Genomic DNA, 24,230 nt, shown 5'->3' on the forward strand with positions numbered 1-24,230 from the left:
GGGCAAATACATTTCTCCTGAGATATCAGAGATCCAGAATACTAACATTGCCACTACAAGTGAATTATGAGGCCTTAAGCACAAGTAAAAAACCACCACCATTCACTGAGGAGACATTCAATTAACTTTCAACTGAAATATGTAACCTTAAATTTTCTGTTCCTGATACTAAAGGGCAATAGAAAAACTGCCCAATTTACTATATTAGGATAAAAGCTTCAAGCTCTGGTTGTGTTAAAGTTATTGTAACAGTTTTACAGGATCTGACTTCACTTAACTAAGGGTAAAGTCAAGAGAAGCTCATCAAAACAGTGCAAAAAAAGTAATGCAAACACTATATTTTTAAAAAAATGCGGCAAGACAGAATCCTTCTCTCAGCACATTATTGTGTGTCTGGTTTGTGTTCTATTTAAGCTGCATGGTTTATAGAGCAGGGAGCATATCTTCCTCTGTTTACTATATTTCCAAATCCGCTCTGTGCTTTCTTATAAAAAATGATCATATCTGACCACAATATAATTTGGTTTGAGGTAAAGGGCAAGAGAAGTAACTATTTTAAGCATATGCAGAGAGCTAAAAGCATCTCAGTTTATCTGGGGCAAAATCCTGCCCCACATCAAGTCTGTGGGTGTGGAGATCTTGAAATGAAGCACAAACTGCATCAGTTCCTCTGGGGTGGGGAAGGAAAGTTTTGGAGAACACAATAGGGATACTCATACTGTGACGTAAAGAGGATAGCAATCAGTTGCATAACCATACTAAAAGCGATACACACCACATAGCTTAGTAAACCCCTTTTAACAAATGAAAATGGTTCAAAGCTTGTGAAGATGCTCAAGACCCATAAAAAAAAGAATTAATATGAAAGCAAAATATTCAAAGGGGGATTTTTATTATGGGAAAATATTTCACCATTGTTGTAGCAAATTCACCATCTTGAAGAATTTTCTAGCGTTTTCTTAACTAATCACAATCTTATATAAGTTACTAAAAATACTACATATTTGCATGCAGCCTCATCTCCACATTTCCAAACACTGGATCATATCACTGCTCAGGTTCTTCAGTTCATGGCCATGCAGACTGCTTTCCTCCTGTCCACTTTCTTAAAGAATGTGGCAAAAACAAAACAAAACAAAACAAACCCCTTTCCCCAGTGCTAACATTACTTCTACAATGAGCTTAGATGAGCAACTTTCCTGTATTGGAAGGCCATGTTGTAACCAATCACAACTTCTGAATTCCTGCATGACATCATGAGCCCTGCCTCAAACTTTTGTTATTTTTTCTCTCCACCTTCTTCAATTGTTCCTACAAACTTGGTGACAGACTCAGACAAGTTGCCAGAGAAGTCCAGGCAAAGTTTCCCACAGCTCAGAACACATTATCCTATAATTCACTAATAATCATCAGCAGAGGTAAGGGATCTCTTCTTATTACAATTATATTTTAGTTTTCCAAACTAAACCGCTCTATGCAAAATTAGCAGTCTGTATTATAAATGCTTATTTAAAATAAAAGCCAACCCTTACAGCTGTTTTTTTAAAAAGTAGAGAGATTTTAGGCATGACTGTTCCAAGCCAAAAAAATAGTGCAATGGAAAAAACAGGATGGTAGTTTTGTTTTTAAAAATCATCAGCTTCTTTTTAATATGAAGCTATATTTTCCTTGGGGAATGGGTTAAGCAAACATCACACCACCAGAAGTCTTAATGATTTCTCCCATACCTCTACTCAGGTTTTTTTTGGCTATTGTTGCTTTTGTTTTAAAACTCAAACCGAATTTTTCTGTTCTCATCAAAAAGTAAGTTTTAATTCAAGAGTTTACATTACTGTTTTTTGGCTTTGAGGGTTTCTACTTTTGGTTTAGTTGCCCACTAGCAACCCAACATAAGGAAAGTTCACCTTCCTATTCTTAAGTCAGAAAAACAGATTCACTTATATAGCACAGACATTTTTTAAATTAACCTGTGATAGAGACCCCTATTTTGATTATAAAGAAGGGTTAAAATGCTGATCCTTAGTCATTTTGCAGTATTCAAATTTTAATGTACTATGTCTCAGTTCTGAAATCTTTTTAAGGCTTCTTTTTTTTTTTCTGATGGCCAATATAACCTGAACTTAAAACCTTTTTTTAGGCTACACTAGCTTCTGAATCCATTAGTCTCATTGAAATACATTGGCACAAAAGATTCTTAATACCTAGCAGGAAAATACAGCTAAGATTCTCAAACATCAAAAGTAATTTTTATAAATAAAGTATCCTTCTATCCATCAAGTGTTTGGGCACTGTACAAAACAAAAAAAAAAAACCCACATGAAAAGTTTTAGCTGTTTAAAATCTGACCCTTTTATAATGAACATATAGAGCAAAAATACTTTATTAAAGGAAATGAGTAAAATAAGGGACATGTCTGGTAAACAGAAACTTTTTTTTGTCACTTCTTACATTTGTTTTTGTATTTTCATGTTAATTTATTTTGTTAAGAAATCCAAAGAACCATGACTGTATGAGTCTAGGAATCTGATAAGAATTTTCCTAAATAAGAGGGAGAAATCTATCATTTTTTTAGGATGTCAGGAGACTGCAAAACACAAAAATGGACTAAGTACATTCTAAACCTATATCTGTTCTAAGAGTAGCACTATATTTCTATCGATATATACCTCATATATGCATGTTTACATTTTAGGATAAGATCCATGAATACCAGAGAGTTCTACTGTATATTTTGTATTTAGAAGTATATTCTCGCAACACTCTTGGGAGTGCCTGCATGCAATTCCATTAACGTTGTGTGTGCAATGTATTCATCAAGAATATACCCAGATATTTGTATGTGGATGCATCATCCATGTGTGAACAGGGAACTGTTAGAACTCTATTCCTGGAACACTTTGATGTTCATATGGTGAACTTTGCATCATATAACTAGTTGAAGACTATGTAATTCTGTTATAGGAGCTGTTTCCAGAAGGAAGCAGTAGTACTTCTCATTTTGCCTGCAAGAGGCATTTGTCTCGGGACATTTAGGTAACAGCATTTTATTTTCCTTTTAAATGTTTTTATTTAAAACCAAATATTTTGTCTTTTCATACAAAGATAGGGATTTGCTCAAACTAAGTTACAGTAATTATATTTAAGAAATAAACAAGAAATTTGAGTTATTATACTGTGTATATAATACACAAACACAAACAAACAGAGCTATAGCACTTAGCTGCCCTGTATTATTAGATTCTTTATAAAAATACATCCATGGCTATATCAGGTGAGATTCTTGTCTGATGTAAATTAATATAGCTCCACTGGCTTCAATGGAGTTATGCTGATTTACATTAGGTTAGAATGTGGCTATCATCTCTACATAATCCCAAAGCTTGCATGGGTAATAACACATTTTGTAGATGTCCAAGAATGCTGAGTAACAACAAAAGTATTGGTGATATAATGAAAACAATGTTTTTAAACAGATGTAATATTCTACATTTGACTTACAGTTAACAGCAACTATCTCTTTATTTGTTTAATTGTCTGATTCCTTATTAATATTTAGGGGAGAGTTTTGTAAATACTCATTAATTTTTCCTTCTGCAGTGTTTCATAGATGTCTAGAGACAAGTTATAGCCTACGTAGTAGATCACTGCTCTAAAATTCGTTACTTCGGATGTTTTAGAACATAAGAACGGCCCTACTGGGTCAGACCAAAGGTCCATCTAGCCCAGTATCCTGTCTTCCGACTGGCCAGCACCAGGTGCCCCAGAGTGAATGAACAGAACAGGTAATCATCAAGTGATCCCTCTCCAGTCGCTCATTCCCAGCTTCTGGCAAATAGAGGCTAGGGACATCATTCCTGCCCAACCTGGCTAATAGCCATTGAGGGACTTATCCTCCATGAATTTACCTAGTTTTTTTTTAAAACCCTGTTATGGTCTTGGCCTTCACAACATCCTCTGGCAAGGAGTTCCAATAGAACTTTATTTCTTGTTCTGCAGGAAAGCTATGAATAGAACTTCCTCAATGTAGGATTAGGTTTCAGAGTAACAGCCGTGTTAGTCTGTATTCGCAAAAAGAAAAGGAGTACTTGTGGCACCTTAGAGACTAACCAATTTATTTGAGCATGAGCTTTCGTGAGCTACAGCTCACTTCATCGGATGCATACCGTGGAAACTGCAGACGACATTAAATACACACAGAGACCATGAAACAATACCTCCTCCCACCCCACTGTCCTGCTGGTAATAGCTTATCTAAAGTGATCATCAAGTTGGGCCATTTCCAGCACAAATCCAGGTTTTCTCACCCCCCCCCCCCCACAAACTCACTCTCCTGCTGGTAATAGCTTATTGGTCACTTTGGATAAGCTATTACCAGCAGGAGAGTGAGTTTGTGTGTGTGGTTTTTGGAGGGGGGTGAGGGAGTGAGAGAACCTGGATTTGTGCAGGAAATGGCCCACCTTGATTATCATACACATTGTGAAGACAGTTGTCACTTTGGATGGGCTATTACCAGCAGGAGAATGAGTTTGTGGGGGGGGGGGGGGGGGAGAGAGTGAGAAAACCTGGATTTGTGCTGGAAATGGCCCAACTTGATGATCACTTTAGATAAGCTATTACCAGCAGGACAGTGGGGTGGGAGGAGGTATTGTTTCATGGTCTCTGTGTGTATTTAATGTCTGCTGCAATTTCCACAGTATGCATCCGATGAAGTGAGCTGTAGCTCACGAAAGCTTATGCTCAGAAAATTGGTTAGTCTCCAAGGTGCCACAAGTACTCCTTTTCTTTTTGCGAATGTAGGATTAGTGGTAAATGTGAAGCTCATTAAGATGGGCCCATAATTACAGAGAGCAAAAATGTGCTTATTACTGTACCTTTTAGATCAGCAGCAAGTGACAAATGCTCCCAGCACATCCATATAGGAATAAACACCTTTGTTTTGTTTGTTTTTAATGGCATTTGATCAAACAATAAATGTGTGCTAGTGGAGGACCGAGCTTTGGAAAACAGAGTCAGTGATATATGTATGCTTTTGGGGACATGTCCGCACATCAAATCACTTTTTAACCACTTGAATTCACCCCCTACCCTATCCCAATACCATTCTTTTTAAGAAGATTATGAAGGAAAAATTGTTTCTCATTGCTTTATCTTTGCCTCAATTCTGTTTTCACTTACATGCTTTCTATTTCTGTTATCAATTATTAGTACTACAGGAGCAATTAGAACCCCAGCTGAGATTGGAGACCCCCTGTACTAGATGCTGTACAGGCCACACATTAAGAGAACTCCATTCCCAAAGATCTGCTGGTCTAAACTGACAAGTCAAACAAACAAGTTGGAAAAAAGCAAGTGGTATTATTCCCTAGTTTTTAAGTTTGGGAATTGACACACAGAGAGATTGAGTGACTTGCCCAAGATCACACAGGAAGTCTATGGCAGAGCTAGGAAATTGACTCAGATTTGAGTCAACCACAAAACCATTCTAATGGCTCAATATCATATCATGAGTATGACGACTCAATATCATAGCAATATCATTACTAATTTTATTAAATGATGATCAGTATAGCCATACGAGACATGCTGGGTGACTTTCAGAAACAAGAATCTAAGCTATGTATGCACAGCTAGAACTGTTGCAGACATTGAGTGACTAATTACATTAAAATATATATCTGTTAGGTATTTATAGGACCCAATCAGTGTAATATTTAGACTTTAGCCTCTGTTGGTCCTCAGCAACTTATGATTTAGGAAGAAGCTCTCTCTCATTGATAGCTATTTTGCTTCTGGAACAAGAGCAGCAGCAAAATTAATCAGAATAAGGAGGGTGGTGGGGGGAATTCACCGAGCCCCTTAAAATGGCCAACAAAATAGCTGAACTTAGCCTGTTATATGACATCTTAACCACTGAATCCATTAGTCTGATTTAAATGCCACTGTACAAAAGATTCTTAATACCAGGCAGGAAAACGCAGTTAAGATCCTCCAATATTACTATCAGAAGACTATTATATGTGTGTGTGTATGTATGTATATATATATATATAAAAAATTAAGTATCCCCTTCATCCATCATTAAATCAAAGTGTAAGAACAATGTATAACAAAAAGCAACCCCAAACAATTTTAAAATTTGGTCCTTGCTATTTCTGGCAAGATGGATTCAGTCTCCTGTTTCATGAACTGTTTTCTGTACTCCAGCTTCAGTTTGTCTCTTCTTGTTTCTTTACACCTGCTTTTTCCCTTGTTTCTCTTTCCCTCTCTGTAGATTTTTGGCCCCTTCATCCCTTTGATCTCCCGCTCCTTTTCTCCTCTCCCCATACTCTATTTCTGTGTTCCATCTCCCCCTACCATGACATCTATTTTTCTCTAGTCTCCATCTTTTACACAGTTCTATCCATTCTCTTCCCCCAATTCAGCTTCCCTTTTTTGATGTTCAGGTTGCTCCCATCAGATGACTGCCCTTCTCATGGTGTGGGAACAACTTACTGTGCCCATAGTGCTAGTCCTTTCCTACAGTGGCCTGCTTTGATCAGAACTCTTCTCTAGTTGAAACACTTGAATCAGAACAAGAAAGAATTCCGACCAGAGGTTCTACAAGACGTGAATAGCGATACAGGAAAGCTCTTATGCTGTGGGTAGATATACAGACATCCAGCTAGTGACCAAAGAACCAGTGGACCATTGGCAGAGCATTGCTCCACTTCAGAAAATTGCTAGATGCCATTATGAGCCTCTCCAGCACCCACCACCTATGATCTAGTCCTGTTTTTTTTTTTTTTTTTTTTATAAACACTTGTTTTATTGAACTAACTGGAGCATAAACAGTAGACACAGGACCTCTAGTGGTCTAATGAGTTAATGTTCCCCCTTCTTCCTAGACTGAAAAAAAGGAGACTTCAGAAGGACATAGTAGGTTTTCAAAAATTAAATGGATCAATACAGTCACTGGCTGAAAAGGAGGTTACATATGCTGGGATTAGACATATTTTCAAGGAACTATAAATAGAGCAAAATCCTCCTGTCAGGGAGGGAAAATCAACAGGCAGATCTCTGCACTGCCTACAGATTTCTATGCATGAGCAGAGTAGCAAATTGTATTCTCAGTCTTCCTCTTGGATCTGCACGTTGCACATCTAACTGTAATCGGGGGCTCCAGAACTACACTCCCACAGCTAATGTTCAGTGTTTAATCCTAGATACTTAACTAGCTCTCTTTTGCTTTTGAGGTGCTGAGTTCCCACTGTCAAACCGTGACCTTTTAGTTCTTCCTCACCTGAATTTATAGAGAGCATCTCATCTCAACTAGGATTAATGGGATTTCATGTAGGAAGACCAGAGGAACAACAATTAATCCAAAAGTATGTTGTATGCTGGATTATTTTAGATAATAGCTTCCAAAAATATACATAAACCACAGATCACATAACTCCCTAGCATTTTTGCTCTGTGGTACTGATGGTCACTAAATTGTTCATTTTCAAAAGGAAGCAACTAGGAAGCTTTTTGTGCCATGCTACCAAAATGAAATTACTGTGAAATACTTTATTACTTACTGTTCATTTCCTGTGCCTGTCTTACTATTCCATGCCACAAGTTAGTTTGGTTTTATGGAAAGATAATAAATCATGCATGCATGTCAAATCCCTTTTATTTCACAGATATAACTCCACATTTAGTAAACATATGACAGGAAATGAGGAAACTGTGTCTAAAATCACTGTTTCCAATGGAGTCAAATTTATCCTGTGTGACCCAAGTGAAGTCAATATACTTATACCTGGAATGAATTTGGCCTACAGTTTTGAACTTTGTTCACATACCTCCTCTCAGTATGAAGGGTACCCAGAAATGGACAAAAATAACCACACGCAATCACTGCAATAATTACTTGTCAGCTAGGAGAACAGTCACTGATCTGTTGAACCACTGTAAGACAGCAACTGTAAAGTAACCTTTACACGCATGTAGGATCGGCAATGTGGCCTTTTCTTGAAACAATGAAGTGTGGACACTACATCTCTTCCAGATGAGTGAACACACCCATTGAATGACAGAGACAAAGTTTTGTTTCTTGGGCAATGCGGGAGAGTACTGCACATGACACAATAGCACTTGGCACATAAGAACTCAAATATAATTTGCCCTCCTGCTGAAACTCCCACTTTTGGCTTTTGAGATACATTTTTGCGTGTGCAAGGCTTCATCATAGTATTGACCTAAAACATTAGCACCAGTGATCTAAACTTGGGCATTTCTATGCTGTCATAATATATGGCAAGAATAGGCCTTCATTTTAATTAAATGATTCTTCGTGATATAATATTGGACTGTGCCTTTTGACCTTGTTTGTTATCCACACACAGCTGTGTTAATGAGTCTATTTCTCTTAAATGCACATCCAGGGAAGATTAACAAGCAAAATGTGCATTTGCTAGCTGAAACCAAGCACCTTGTAGCGAAACACGTATTGAAGTCTAGACATATAGATCTATATGTAGACGAGAAAACCTCTCCCAAACAGAGACATATCAGATAGGGAGAAGACAGGAGCACTCAAAATTGCTTCTGAAACCCTGCTGGTGCTTCTTTAAGATCTTCACATAGGTTCTCTAGCACAGCAACACTAATTATTGAATTCTGAACTCCTTACATCTGGTTCTTCCAGAGCATTCAAAATATGAATCTTTTAAAACACAAAGGTACCTATTTTCATTTATGCCACTATCTCACTTTAAGGCTCCTTTACACAGCCAGAGTGGTATATGAGAATCAAGCCCAATGACTATTTCACTAACAACATTTCCTCTCTCCTTCCAAAGGTTTAAAAAAAAAAATCACCATTAACATTTTGTAATTTGACCGTACTAAATGATGGGCCTTCTCTGAATTTTGGTGGCCATTACATAATAGCACAGAAGGTTGTGAAGAAGTAATTCCCAGCAAATATGGTCGTCTGAAGTGTCAACTTATGCACTGCTTGAACAAACTTGTTTGTGTCAGTATAAACACATTAGTGCTTGAACTATCATACCTCATCTGGAACAGAATAAACATTTTAGTGTATCTCAGCCCCTATTAGGCTAGGCGAATGGATAAACTTTCAGTCAAGTCATCTGAGAATTCTGGCACGTCTGTCTTGCTTTTACTGCACTTACACAAGAGAGACACAGACCAGACAAATAACTGAATAGAATATGCCGGGCAAGTACTTTAAGTCTTTATGCTATACCTGCTTTCATCTATCTAGAGTCAAACTAAGCTGAAAAATTCAAGTGGCAACTAAAAATAAGCTCTTGATGTCATATACCAAAATTGTAGAACCTAAGTTTAGGAAAAGATGTCACCATATTCAACCAACCAAAGCTATTAATATATCTAGGTGCAATTTGATTTTTGTGTCAGTTTTTGAAATGTTATTTAAGTCTTCGATGCTGAAAACAGATCCCTGTCACGGCACACAGTAATAGTGGATATGAACTAACAGCCCCTTATCCTCCTCTCCTGTGGACAGATTTTTGAGAAGAGAAAAAAAGGTTGACAGTTTTCATGAAGTTCACTTTATGATATTTCTTATGAATCCTTTTAGCCAGATCAGCAAGCAAGCTCATGGATCTGGAAGCATCCATGTGTAACAAAAGCCTCCTTATGCTGCTCTCCATTTACCCCCTTTTACAGTCAGGACGGTTCACACAGCAATTATGATGCCATTTGTGGGATGGTCACTGCTAAGGATTTGTCTTCCCCCACTCTACGTGGATGCGATGGCAGGAGTCTATGTATCTTAAAATATAGCTGTTATGAATAAACTTATTTGAGTCAGGAGTAGAGAAAGTATATCTGCCACAGAGAGAGACAAGGCAGGCAAAGTAATATCTTTTATTGGACCAACTTCTGCTGGTAAGCGACAAGCTTTCAAGCTACTCAGAGCCCTTCTTATGCTCCCAGAAACACAGCAAAATGCAAGGTGGAACTGATTGTTTAGCACAGGGATTCTCAAACTGGGGGTTGGGACCAGTCAGTGGGTTGTGAGGCTATTATGTGGGGGGTCATGAGCTGCCAGCCTCCACCCCAAACCCTGCTTTGCCTCCAGCATTTATAATGGTGTTAAATATATAAACAAGCGTTTTTAATTTTATAAAGGGAGGGTCACACTCAGAGGCTTGCTATGTGAAAGGGGTCACCAGTACAAAAGTTTGAGAATCACTGGTTTGGCATAAGTAGTTGGCAGCCTGGAATGGTCCCTTACCATATCTGGTAACTGCTTATGCTAAACGATCTGTTCCACCTTGCATTTTATTGTGACACTGGGAGAACCTTTCCCAGAGCTGAAGAAGAGCTCTGTGTGGCTTGAAAGCTTGTCTCTCTCACCAACAGAAGTTGGTCCAATAAAAGCGATTACCTCACCCACCGTGTCTCTGTAATATCCTGGGACCGATAAGGCTACAGCTACACTGCATAAATAGAGATAAATGTAATAGGAACATAGAGAGGCAAATTCTCTGCTAGGAGAAAAATGTATGGTGAATAAATGTATTTATCCAAGGGCAGCTTGCAGTTACCATCATCATCATCACTTACTTGTGTTGCTGTAGTGCCTAGCAGCCCCAGCCATGGACCAAGCCCTCCTTGTACTAGGTCCTGAACAGACACATAACAAAAGGACAGCCCCTTGCCCTGAAGAGCTTACAGCATGTTCTGGGGGGTTATTTTTTTTAAAATTCAATATACCTTGCATTCCTAAAAGCACTGCATCCCTATCTCTTTATTTCTTATCAAAAGCACTTCAAGCAACACTATCTATCACTAACAAATTAAAAAGTTGTATTTTCCCATGCATTTATTGCAGCATCATCTCTCCGCCTTTGGGCATGAATTTTTTAGTGTACATTAGTACTTTCAGAGAAGAAAAGTCTCATGTCTCAGACTGCCAGTCCTTCAAGATAATTTTACTAGAAATTCCCCATATCACTGATACATATTAGATGCTGCCACAGCATTTGCTTACACTTGAAATTCTTTCTACTTGGAAAGAAAATGCATTAACAAGACTAGTTTTTCCGCTCCCCCTCCAAAATGAGACATTGAGAAGCTAAATGATTTGTCCAAGGTCACATAAGTAGTCAGTGACACAGCCAGAAAAAGAATCAGAATTTCCTGACTCCATGTTCTGTGGCTTTTATCCACAAGACCATCCTGCCTCTTAATTGGCCAGAACCAACTCCCACTGAAGACAAGGGGAAGCTTTGCATGGACTCTGAAGGGAATCAGATTAGGCCCTGCTGGACCGATTCTGAGAAGTGCTGAGCATCCACAAGTTCCATCTCATAATGGGCCTGCACCTCGGATTTGCAGGCACTCAATAACTCACTCATAAGGTTGCATGTGCAATTCCACTAAGTCTTATCTGTCTTGAAAATCCTTTTTTTTTTTTTTTTTTTTTGGTAAGTGAAAATGTGTAGCAGACTGTGGAAAGTAACTTCACTTTTTCTTTCAGGCACTATTATAACGAATACAATCTGCACTTGCACTGATCAAAACACTTTACTTTTGTGTTTCTAACTCTTCACTTTCCTGCTTTCCCAGCTCCACACAGATTCTCTAAACCAAAAACAGAAGATAATAACCACTTTGCACTGTTCCTGACAACTTCTGTTTTTTACCTGCACTTCTTCTAAAACCTGACTTGTGCTCTCTGCTTTCCTGTTGCCATGGAGAAGGTTCAGCACATAACCCGCTCTGCCATGAGGAGAGCCTCAACTATTGAGGTGAACCCACACACACGCCAAAAGCTCCAGGAGCTCTTTATAAATTTTTGTCTTATTTTAATATGCCTCTTGCTTATCTGTATCCTTGTGATGCTTCTCTGAAGTTCCACAGCATCTTTGCTTCCCATTGCACTATCCTATAAGAAAGCCAGAACAAAAGGGAAAAAAAGAACTAAACAAGAAACTCCCAAGGCAAGAACACCCATGTGAGCAGGTCAAGCAGTTGGACTAAAACAGTCTCGTCAACCCCACGGCACCATTTTCGGACTAGCCATTGTAAACACGTTAAAAAGCTCTTCTGTACTGAACAGTGATTTAAAACCTACTGGTACAAAGCTGTCCATGAGCTAACTTGTTTGTTCACCTTGCTAAGAGGCATCTCATGTGAATGTTGGAAAATCTGTGCCTTTTTCATGGAAGTAAGGAAGGGCATTAATTGTGTTATTCAATTAGTGTTTCAGCCAAGTCAACTACAATATTAAAAACAATCACCTCTCTCTTTTGGGCCTGCATGCTTTAAAAATTTCACTGTAAATCTTTTTAGATTTTGGATATATATTTTAATATCTTATAGAAATCCAGATCAATCCAAAATGATGCACAGGCACATTTAGATTTCAACGTGTTCCAGAAAATTTTCTGTTCCACTTCAAGATGCTACAATGTTACACTGTTGATTGAAATTATTTAACTTGCTCTAATAGTTTATGACTAGAACCCTGAAAAATGAAGTAGAAGCTATTTTAAAGAAACCTTTTCCCAGATATAAAATTGTCTTTTTCTTTTTTCCTATTTGAGGAAGGGGTTTAGGACTGATTAATGGGAAGAAAAGTAATACCAAAACTTCATTTCTGTCTGATATCTTTTCACATGACTTGTGACTCAGTTTTAAAAAGATGTGTATTGAAGCAAACTGGCATTTGCAAAGAGAGTTTTAATCTGCTTTTCAAGGTATATCAAGAACCAACCACGCTATTAAGAGAACAGCATTCACTCATGTTCAGTTGGCTAACAAAACAAGCAGCAGCCAAAAAAGTGTGCCTTGAGTAGGGTTGCCAATTATCTATTCACACAAACCCAAACAACCCTGCCCCTCCCCTTCTCCGAGGCCCCATCCTGCTCACTCCATTTCCCCACTCTCTCTGTTGCTCGCTCACCCTCACCCTCACTCACTTTCACTGGGCTGGGGCAGGGAGTTGGGATGTGGGAGGGGATGCAGGCTCTGGGCTGGGGATGAGCCTGGGGTAGGGGGGGAGGAGGGCGGGCAGGGTGCAAACTCGGGGAGGGAGTCTGGGTGCAGGAAGGGGCTCAGGCCTGGGGCAGGGGATTAGGGTGTGGGAGGGGGGAAGGAGTGCAGACTCCAGCCGGGCAGCACTTACCTCAGGTGGCAGGCTCCCTGCTGCTCCTGAAAGTGGCTGGCACGTCCCTGCAGCCCTGGGGGAGGGCAGGGGTCTCTGCGCACTGCCCACACCCGAGTGCCAACTCTGCAGCTCCCGCTGGTCATGAAGTGCGGCCAATGAGAGCTGTGGGGGCGGAGCCTGACTTAGCCCTGCTGCGCCACCGACCGGGAGCCACCCGAGGTAAGCAAGGCTACGGGGTCCGTACGCTGGTACCTCTGCGCATCACTCCCGGAAGCGGCCAGCACGTCCCTGTGGCCCCTGTGGGACAGCAGGGGGCTCCATGCACTGCCTCTGCCTGCAGGCACCACCCCCACAGCTCCCACTGGCCACATTTCCAGACCAATGGGAGTTTTGGAGTCGGAGCACAGGCAGCACACATGGAGACCCCACCCGCCCCTGCAGGGTCATGCCAGCCGCTTCTGGGAGTGGCGTGGGGCCAGGGCAGGCAGAAAGACCTGCATTAGCCCCCCTGAGCTACCTAAAATCTCCTGGTTTGGCTTCAGTAGCCTCCGGGAGATAGAGCCTGAATCCAGCAGACTCCTGGGGAAACCAGGAGGGTTGGGAACCCTAGCCTTGAGATCTCAAGATCCTTTTGTTTTACATAGCTTTAGCAGCAAATTATTATCTACCGCACTTTACATGTACCATAATTTGCACTAAGAAATGCAATTTCCTTTACATTAGGAAACTTGAATACAGGAAATTCAGCATTTATCTATGTCAGAGAGGCTTCTGTGTTTGGTATAATAAAGTAAAAGTAAATTTGGGTTTTTTATCCTGCAGCCAGGTCATTTCCATTATTCTGATCAAACTTACGCAAGCTGGATACAGTACAAGAAAAAATAATGCTTTTCTTTTAAAGGTAACTCACTGCTTATCCAAACCCTTTCTATTTGAGGCAGCTCATCAGTATAGTATTTGAACCAAATTCACCTTCTAGTGAGATCAAGATGGTCAGAAATCGGTCAAAAAAACACAACATAGGCCTGGCTCCCAGCTAGCTGATGACTAGGGATGTGTTTCTAATGTGATTGTCTAGAATGAAAAGCTACCCATCTGTCATTTTGTTGTAAATTTTATACCATACCTTTTCCCAGGGAAGGTATATTTTGCAGGCATCAAGAACAAAATAAATCAGTGGTTTCCAAACTAGTCCATGGATCATGGCAGTCTATGGAGCTCTTGCTAATAGTCTGCGGAGAGCTGGCAGTTCACACAGTGCTAGCTCTTCTTGTTTCCAGCAGTCAAAGCACATTAAGGAACAGCTAAATACACAAATATTTTCCCAGTACCAGTTTTCCAAAGGGACACTGTGTGATTGCAAAGGAGGTGGCCTACATTATCCTGGATAGGAAGGGAAGCAGGTCGCACAATAAAAGAGTTTGAGAACTTGTGAATTTGAGAATTTATTGATCTCTCAAGAGCAAAACCTTCAATTGAAGTCTATTTGGTTCAGCAAGACTTTGAAATACTGAAGTTAAATATCAGTTTCATACTGAAAGTCACTAGAAATTGACAAGGATTATTATGCGTTAGATTACAGTTCCCTCTCCCCACTTTTTGCCTATCTTTAATATTCAGAAGATCTATTCCAGCAGCATTTAAAAGGAAGGAAAAACAAGAATCTAGTGTATCAGTCAAAAAGCATTCATATTTAAAGGGCTCTATTCTACTGTATTCTGTGTGTGCAATTTATATTTGATGTCAAAGGGAGTTTCATGCAAACATCAAGGGAAAATAACTTGCCCCAGGAATTAAGGTTACAAGAGCAGGGTTGATGACAGTGAAAATATGGGAAGTCAAACAGAATGAGGAACTAGCCTAATATTTGGTTTGGTGCAAGCCAGCATACCCATATTAAGGTGATGCCCTACCTAGATAAAGCAGATAGATACATAGGTCAGCAGAAGGATAGAAGGAAGTTGGTAACTACAGGCAATAAAAAGATAGCTTCTATACATTGGCCAATTCAGGCACTGATGGATTCAGCTATCCTTCAACTTCCTTTGTTTTGAAAGACAGTAGTCAATACTGCCTCTTGCATCTCAAGCACATATCAGAATCCTGAATGCACCACTGAAGACTGGTAAAAGAATCCCTGTATCAAAAGGCGTTTATAAATACTAGGTTCACATAAAAGCATGTGTGTCCCCTCAGCCTAGTCCCGCTGTTAAAACCAAGCATGAATGCCTTATTTTTGGTGAAACTGTAAATGCAGTGGAGTACAGTTTGAAACAAATACCCTTGTAATTCTTGCTTGCAAAAACTGTTACTGTTATTTAAAAATTGTTTATTGAAATGTCTAGGTAGAATTTCAATGAATTTAAAAACAAAGATGTGCTATCACATACAATTTAATGTGAATATAAGACTATTCTTCATAATTACAATGTTTAAGTGATCTTATGATCTATTCCACATCTTTCAATTCTGCCCCACAAATTCGTGAGGAGATTCTAGTAACTGTACAGTAACTATTTAAAAGATCTGCCTGTAACATGTTGGGATGTCCCTTCAGAAGAAGTGGGAAAAGCCAAAGCTACAAGTCTTTTTGATTTTTTTGGATATAGGGTTTCCAGTTTTAGTTTGCCCTCAAGAGGAACTCATACATTCAGGGAACTCTTTGTTGGGATAACAGGCTTCAGAGGAGTCAGTTTTTTATATTAAAAGGCAAACCCCGGTACAAATAGAATTTTCTTCATACAAATTCAAAAAACCTTAAACAAGAAAAAATGAATTTAAGAAACTGAAAACACTATTAGCATTTTGAACCAATGTAAATCTATAATATATAGATGTGTGTCTTGGGATTCTGTTGATATGAAGAAAATACGATAACATTTCTATCATACTTTATACCGTAAATATCAGTGGAATCCAAAGATAAATAAAACTTTTTTTTCAAATTTGGGTACATAAGACCTCTCTCTTTGTATAGTTATCGGACCTTTAAAATAAGCATTTTATTGTACTTCTACTCATTAAAATCAACACTTGAAGATAAAATAATACAAAAGCAAGGAATGTTCAAAAACACTCCAGTTTAGAAGAGTTAATTCTAACTTCTTATATAAAGTCATGTGAAAGAACTAAGCAATGTAAAATTTTTTTACTCTTTGTAGTGCTATTTGCTTACTTTATTATGCCTAAATGAATTTTAAGTAGATTTAATTCACTCAGGGTATACAAGCAATCTAGTGAGTTTAATTAAACGGCACTACAGTTCACCCTATAAGGATAAGAATTCCAAATACCTTAGGTGGCTTTTGATTTTGGGAGTTTTCATTTCTGTACTCAATCGATTGCCATTGCTTTACTGCACACTACCTAATTTTTTTCTAGTTTATCTTACACATAGGTAAGGAGAAAAAAATATATAGCAATAATCTTGGATCAGCCCTTCAAAAACAAAAAATGAAAACTCAAGAGTCAGTAACTCTTAACTCTAGCATGACTCCACTATAATCAGCAGAAGTTCCATCCCAGGAAAGAATTTAGTGAGGATCAGAATTATGCTTTTTTAAAAAAACTATATAGTAAGATTCCCTGTTTACAGCCTTTAGGCTAGATCATCAGCTGGTGTAAACTGATGTTACCGTTTTACACCCGCTGAAGATCTGACCCATTTCAGCATTATCTGTTCTGCTCAGAGCAAGTCTAAACCATGAGGCAGTTAAACCTTGGATAGTTAAAAAGGGCACCAGTACTTTCACCTTTTCTAGGCTAGTTCTGCCAGTGGCTGCTGTTGCCACTAGGGGAGCCAACAATGGGAAATCTTGGGGGGGAGAACCTAATGTGGAAAAGGACTAAATGACACTGTTCTTGCAAAGGTGCATAACCACCACTGTCTCACAATGCAGAATAATCCACAGTGCATGGGTGTCTGGTGTAAGCCAGGCTCCACCTACTTGTGGATGCACCAATATGCACATAGCTATTTACACACACACACTGAATTCGGCCTGTGGCATGTTGGTGCCAGATTCTGATATTCATATTCTCACTAAATAGTACTTACGAGACTAGCTCTTAAGTCAGAAAATGTTTGTAAATGGTCTGAAAAACATGGATAACCATATTTCTATGTAGCGTTTTGTATCTTAGTCTGCCCCACCCCTGAAGTTTGTAATGGAGTTTCACGTTTTTAAAGATGTCATACTTTAGCAATGCTGTAGGTAGTAGTGGAACACTCTCTCTATATAAATAAATAAATGAAAAGCTTGTCATTAAAACCAGTAAATTAAAATGCATTTCTTGGGAGCAGGAGGAGGTACGGCAACATTATTTTTATGCCCACAGTGCAAAAATGAAGTATGATGGCATACGTATAGAGACTTTTGTCAAGATCAGTATTCTCATTAAACAATCACCTAAAGTATTTGTAATGGTTTAAACAAGGCTCAAATATTTCTTTTTAATATCTGGACCATAATTCTTACACATACTTTATTTTATAAAAATCAGATCACTATTTTTTAAAAGGTACGAAAATGCCAAAAAGGTACTAGGCTTTATGTATTTGACAGCCATAAGCAATCCCCCGCCCACCCCCCAAATGGCTTGCCATCTAAATGAAGTTTTAACAGCATTTAGTACAGAGGTGGGCAAACTACAGCCCAGGGGCTGCATCCGGCCCTCCAGAAGTTTTAATCCGGCCCTCAAGCTCCCGCCGGGGAGCGGGGTCAGGGGCTTGCCCCACTCTGCGCGGCTCCCAGAAGCAGCAGCATGCCCCACTCCAGCTCCTACGTGTAGGGGAAGCCAGGGAGCTCCGCACACTGGCCCTGCCCCAAGCACTGCCCCCGCAGCTCCCATTGGCCAGGTACCCCAGCCAACGGGAGTTGTGGGACAGTGCCTGCAGACAGGGCACCGCACAGAGCCGGAGGCGGGACATGTCATGGCTTCTGGGAGCTGCTTGAGGTAAGCGCTTTCCAGAGCCTGCACCTCTGACCCCCTCCTGTGCCCCAATCCCCTGCCCCAGCCCTAATCCCCCCTCCTGCCCGCTGAACCCCTCAGTCCCAGCCCAGAGCACCCTTCTGGACTTCCAGCCCCTCAGCCCAGGCCCCACCCCAGAGCCCACATGCCCAGCCAGAGCCCTCACATGCCCCCCTGCATCCCAACCCCCCTGCCTCAGTCTGGAGTCCCCTCCTGCACACTGAACTCCTCATTCCTGACCCCACCCCAGAGCCCGCACCCCCAGCTGGAGCCCTCATCCCATCCCGCACCCAAGCCACCAATTTTGTGGGCATTCATGTCCCACCATACAATTTACATACCCAGATGTGGCCTTTGGGCCAAAAAGTTTGCCCACCCCGATTTAGTACATAGCATTGAGCAGTCCTATTTGTTTAATGTTTTGTTTTTACAATTGCTAAGTTATTACATTTTTAAATAAACTATTGCGTATATGTTTATTAAAAGCAGTAAAGATGTAGCCTGTGCCAACTCAAACGAGGCTCTTAATAAGGCTTTTACAAGGCTGCAATAAATCTTATATAACACATTGCTGGCAAAAATAAGAGGATGTTGCTCGCTGTGCCACACAATGCTGAAAACCTTAGAAGGGCAGGAAATTTCCCTATTTGCAAAGATGCATTTGACCCACGTTAGGAAATTTTACACTTTTTGAAACTTTAGTGTTCTTCCAAAAAGTTTTAAGCTTCCAGTTTTTTTAAATATAATGGGCCTTAAAGGAAGTTACAGCCCCATTACTATTACCCATACATTCCATAAATGACCTTGACAAGAGCTTTGCCTGGACAGCACCACACACATTTTTTGTTTTTAAATAAAATTGCTACATAATCCCCATTTCTTTTACTATGGGTCTGTTCCTTAGATGAGCAGTAGCAAAATAGGAGATATCAGTAAGTCAAACAAGTTATCTTTCCAAACTAGCTGCTCTTCGCAGAAAGTAGAGGATTAACGTTACCAGTCATAAGAGTATAAGTTATTAGTTATTGTGAACAAACAATTTTCTCTTAGGTGGCAAAAACTGAGGACAGGTAGAAAACTAAGAACAGGATGAAATACATGCGAATCCCAATTTCTTACTACTGCAACTGAACCGGCAGAAGCTACAATCAAGAATTCAGCTGCAAGCACAAGAGGTCAGACTAGTGCAGAGTATGGATCTTGCTAACAACAGAGGCCTCAACTTGCTACTTAATTTCCTGCTTATTGTTATGGTTCTGGTGCTCATGTTTATCCTTGTTAAACTCATGTGAATCTCCTTGAGGTTCTGTTTTTGCAATGATAACTTAACACTTCAAACTATCTGAACAGAAGATGTAAAGACTGCATAAGCTAGAGAAGGGTCTATAAACTGTAAGACTATTACATGCTCATGTATCTACTCTACAGCAAAATAGCTTAAAAGCAAAACAATCAACATACTTGCCAAAGGCTAAGAAAAGTGTATAGTTCCATGCTAGCTACAAAAGGACACTGTATCTAAGAATACACAGTTCTCTTGCCACTGGTATAATAAACTGATTACTTGTATTTAAACAACTAAGAATCAAAGGTGGCAGTCTCCTAGGAGTACAAGTTCTGCAAAGAAGATAACAGAAATAACAAAAAATGAAATCTTCATAGAGAGGCCTCTCTGAAGAAAACTGAAACACAGGCCTGAAAAAGGACAAGAGAGACGCCTGAAGCTGAATGATGGCAAGTATCAGATTACATACAGAAAAGAAAAACAAAAATGCTGTTGTGGCTATTCAAAAGCAAACCCCACCAGCTGGTTACAGGATTTGTCATGCATGTTCAAATATAAAACAATATTAACCGCAGCTTTTTAAAAGGCGTACCATCCACTGCAGCATTTGAAAAAACAAAAACAAAAAACCAGCAAGCAGATCTATTATGCATCAGTATTGAAAGAATTTCACCAACCATCAGCTGTTAAGCTTAAAATTTTGAGCAACAACAAGGTAATATAAAATAGAAAAAACACTATCAAGTCTCCATACTCTACTTCAGTCTCTCTGAAGTTTTCTGAAAGTTTCATGCCATAGTAGATGGGACGGCCTGGATACTTACAATTAAAGCTTTTCACACTTGTCTACAAATGACGTATGTGCAATAGATATTTAAACAGCCTTTCCAAAAATCAAAAAAAGACATCTATAGCAACAAGCTGTAAAGTCAATAGCTATTCTATGTTGATACTCTATTGTCAATTTCTGTATTGATTGTCAATATATGTTTCAAAGAGAAAAAGTTACCCAGCTACTTCATTATAAGCACTTTATCACATTTTGTTTGATATTTTGGAGGATATTCTGCTGTTATAAAATGTCTGTACATTCATATACAAGAGATCTAAATTATAGCAATGGGCTCGTTTAATGTTTCAATTAACCCTTTTAGAGTCTCACTGTGCAGGCACATTACGATAACATGAAGTATACCAAATCCAAACAAAAAGCCCACTGCAGTCAAAAGGAACCACCATGCTATAATTTTCTAATAACATGCCTATTCACAGGTATGCTGCATAGATTGCTTTAGAATGTACTGTGTATATATAAACTACAGCTACCAAGACAGACAATTTGGAGAGGAAAAAAAACAAAAACAAAAAACAGTGACTCTGTGGGTTGTATTTATATTTCACTTTTTATCCCAAATCACTTTACAAACAAAGCATACAAGAATCTCACCATCCTGCGCTAATGTGTAGCTACCTCTGGGGAAGAATGCAACAACCGTTTATCAACTAAACAGTGACACTACACAAGTTTGAGACAGATAGTAAAACATACATCTTTAAAAGACAGAATATAAATGTATATGAGCTACTGGGAGTAACATGTCTTCTGCAGCAAACAGAGGCATAATATTTTTAATAATCAAAAATGGTCAGGATTGGATTTGCACATCAGCCATCAGCACGTATTCAAAACCATTTATTGTATTAAGATGAATCCCTAGTTGTCAAATCCCAAGACTACCTACTTCGCAATGAACAGTATATAAAAAGCAACTTCAGTGAGGTACAACAATGAATGCTGATTAAACTAAAAGAGACTGAACTTTTTAGTACGAGAAATTCTCTCTGAAAATACCATTTAATTAAAACTGAAAATTTTCTGTGGAGAAATGTTGAATTTGAGAAAAGACTTCAATTTTTTGAACAGATGGGACCACGGTAAAAATATTATGAGTTGACATTTCAAAATGAAACTACTTTTCTCATTTCAAAATGTCCATCGGAAGAGAGTGGTGGTGTCGTTTCAACATGTCAGATTGTTTTGCTCATAAATATAGACATTTAGTTGAATACTTCCAATTCACAAGTTGAAATATTTTGATTTGCAAAATGTTTTGATATTTTGACTTTCCATTCTGATTTGGAATGCAAATCAATTCTGAATTGTCTAAATTTTCCAAAAGACGAAAATTCATTTCCCAAACAGCTCTAATATTAACCTATGCGTACTTTAAACAGAGATATGGGCTAAGCACCTCGTTAATGGAAGACTGCAAACAGACAAATTAAGGGGAAAGCCAGACTACTAAGTAACTTCCATCCAGCACAGATGTAGCCTCCCAGATGAATTACTAAACTCAAGTGTAATTGCGGTATGAAACAAAACAAAAAAATAAACACAAAGAGAGCATGATACAATGAGAGCGCTGGGGGTGGCTGTTGGGTGTGTGGTGAGGACATAGGCCTGGCCTCAGCATAGGGCCAGCTTCACTGCACACAGCTACCCTGAGGCCAGTCCCAGTTTACTCAAGGCAGTGAGACCCCGCCCAAGAAATGGTGGGGGAGGGGGCTCCACTCATCATCCAAACCCAGCTGCTCAGAATGGGGAGAAAGCCAGCATGAGCCAGCACCCAACCCTGCCCCACAAAGTGCCTAGAGAACCAACCCCACCCCAGAGTTCCCTTTGGGCCTCTGTAGCTCTGACCTCGTCATGCAGTGATGTGGCCAGGAATGGTAGCACCATGATGCAGGACTCAGCCTATGGAGCTGCATGTGGTTTCTTGTGCAAAGGAGCAAACATGGCTCCTCCAGTTATTCCTGCAGGATGTTTCTGCATCCTTGGTTTCAAGATTTCTGTGGGTCCAACTCAACCCATGAACCCTTGATAAAGCCACCATGGCTTCCACCTATTATATCAATACTAGAGTCAGATGCAAGTCAGGGTAGTCTAAAGAAGCCTCTTCAAACCAAGTATACAAACATACTGTATATTAAAAGAGAAGGAAGGTATAATTCTTCCAAAGACACCTAGTACATAGTACTAATACACAGGTTTGCAACCTTCTGAAACATTTCTTACTGTATGGTCTCCTGCAGTTTTCAAGAGAAAGTATTTTCATTTTAAATCTTATTTCTAGTGCTGCTGTACAGCATTCAGCTCTATATCAACAGTATCAAGGTTTGAGAAACTACTATTCACAAATACTCGTGGTCAAACCTTTCACAGCTTTATGGGGCATATTCTCCACTCCAAATTTTATGCCTGGTTTCCAATTAAATCAATGGGAGCCTTGGTCGTGCATCTGAGGCTAAAATTTTGCCCTAACAAGTGCCTAATCCTGCAGCACTTTCCAGGGGAAAAAGTTACCTAAAAAGTGGGATTTCTGTGTGCTGGAACATTAGGCATAAGTAGAGAATAACGAAGCGTAATGCCTGATGGCAGGAGAATAGTGTGTGGATCTTTCTAGTTCACTAAGAAAACAACCTTATGTTTAAAAAAATATCTGCTTCTTGAAGGTCTGTTTACACCTTAGATTAAAGGATTTGATGACAGACATGCCCTCAAAACAGCACATGTTGGTGAACGCAACCTCAAGAACACTCCCATGATGTTACAGAATATCAGAGAAACGCTTAGAAACTAGTAACCTCCCCTGAAATTTGTTTCACAACACAACACATGTGTAGATATTATAGCTTCAGGTGAATATCTTGTAATCTCTTCAAAGCAATATGCATCTCCTTTGAAGAAGATATAATCTGTTGATCCACTTCACTCTTTTTCTATTTTATTTTTTTACAGTTTCAATATAAAGATGCTTTCCACATAGCCTGAAATTGAGTACAGAATGCGTTTAATCGGCCAACTTTTCTGCACATACTTTCTGATGTAATGTTCAGGGCAAGTTATCATTGTTCTATCTACATTCTTAGTCAAAGATAAATTTGGTTATAATTTTGTGTATTCTTTAGTGTAGAAACAGCATATGTGGGTTCTCTCTGCCTGTTCTGAAAATCACTGCATTTCAATCAGTACACATACTTTCAAGCAGATGGCACATTTCTTATTCCACTGTTAAAAGATTGTCACCATCAGCAAAAATGATCTCTAATGTCATGAAATGAAATTCCTTACTCTGAAAAGGAAAATAAAGTTTATCATCCTGTTATTGTATTGTACACAGTATCACTGCTTTACTATTTTTTTAAATAAAAGTAACTTTATAAGATTTTTAATTTTTCAGAAATGGTAGCAAATCAATTTCAGGAGATTCTACTGTTTGGACAGTATTCAATATGTAAAAAGCATTACGAATAAATAAATTTTATTGCAGAAACATTTTAAGGTTGTTGCAATAAGATGATTTTAAAAACAGAACCAAGTTCTCATTGAAGCGTTAAAAGAAGGAAACTGTTCTCCCTCCTTCAAACATTGCTACATTGCTTCTAAAAGGCTTTGAGCCATTGCAAACGCTCCCCTACGCACATTTCCCCATTCTTCAAGTGTTCCTCATGTGAGCCACAACCCCAACCTCTCACTTGAAGGAGAACAGGTAGGCTTTGAAATGTGATCTATAGACATCACTCATTAATCAGCTGCATAAATGCTTCTGCTGTTGTTAAGCAATGCTCCCACTGTACTCCAAACAATTGTGCACAGTTCCTCAGCATTCCCACCCTATGCTAGCCACAAATGTCAGAGTAAGGACTTGCCTACACTTAGAGCAGTGCATCTGCATGGCTGTAGCGCTTAGTGAAGACAGTACCTATGCTGATGGGAGAGCTTCTCCCGTCGCCTTAGGTACTCCACCTCTTGGTAAATATGCCGATGGGAGAAGCCCAACA

The 24,230-nt window shown here is 39.3% G+C and overlaps 2 protein-coding genes across 14 annotated transcripts in view; one reads left to right on the forward strand and one right to left on the reverse strand.

The window, feature by feature from the left end:
* Positions 1-24,230, reverse strand: part of CEP85L (centrosomal protein 85L) — a 274,922-nt gene that overhangs the window by 95,242 nt on the left and 155,450 nt on the right. The window lies entirely within an intron of this gene.
* PLN (phospholamban) lies at positions 1,100-23,730 on the forward strand. Of its 11 annotated transcripts, none has more exons than XR_012667650.1 (5): positions 1,100-1,418; positions 2,962-3,033; positions 3,598-3,782; positions 7,233-7,364; positions 19,154-23,730. XR_012667650.1 is itself a non-coding variant. In XM_048844696.2 (4 exons), exon 4 carries the CDS (start codon positions 11,715-11,717, stop codon positions 11,871-11,873), a length of 159 nt encoding a protein of 52 aa, XP_048700653.1. In that variant the 5' UTR covers positions 1,251-1,418; positions 2,962-3,033; positions 7,233-7,364; positions 11,590-11,714; the 3' UTR covers positions 11,874-12,684. The 11 variants fall into 11 exon arrangements, 3 of the variants coding, with proteins under 3 accessions (XP_048700654.1, XP_048700653.1, XP_048700652.1); XR_007355838.2 differs by lacking the exon at positions 3,598-3,782 and adding an exon at positions 13,955-14,033 and having other exon boundaries at positions 1,238-1,418; XR_012667652.1 differs by lacking the exons at positions 7,233-7,364; positions 19,154-23,730 and adding an exon at positions 5,206-6,042 and having other exon boundaries at positions 1,216-1,418.

Source organism: Caretta caretta, chromosome 3 (assembly GCF_965140235.1).
Source record: "Caretta caretta isolate rCarCar2 chromosome 3, rCarCar1.hap1, whole genome shotgun sequence".
Classification (NCBI taxonomy): Eukaryota; Metazoa; Chordata; order Testudines; family Cheloniidae; genus Caretta; species Caretta caretta.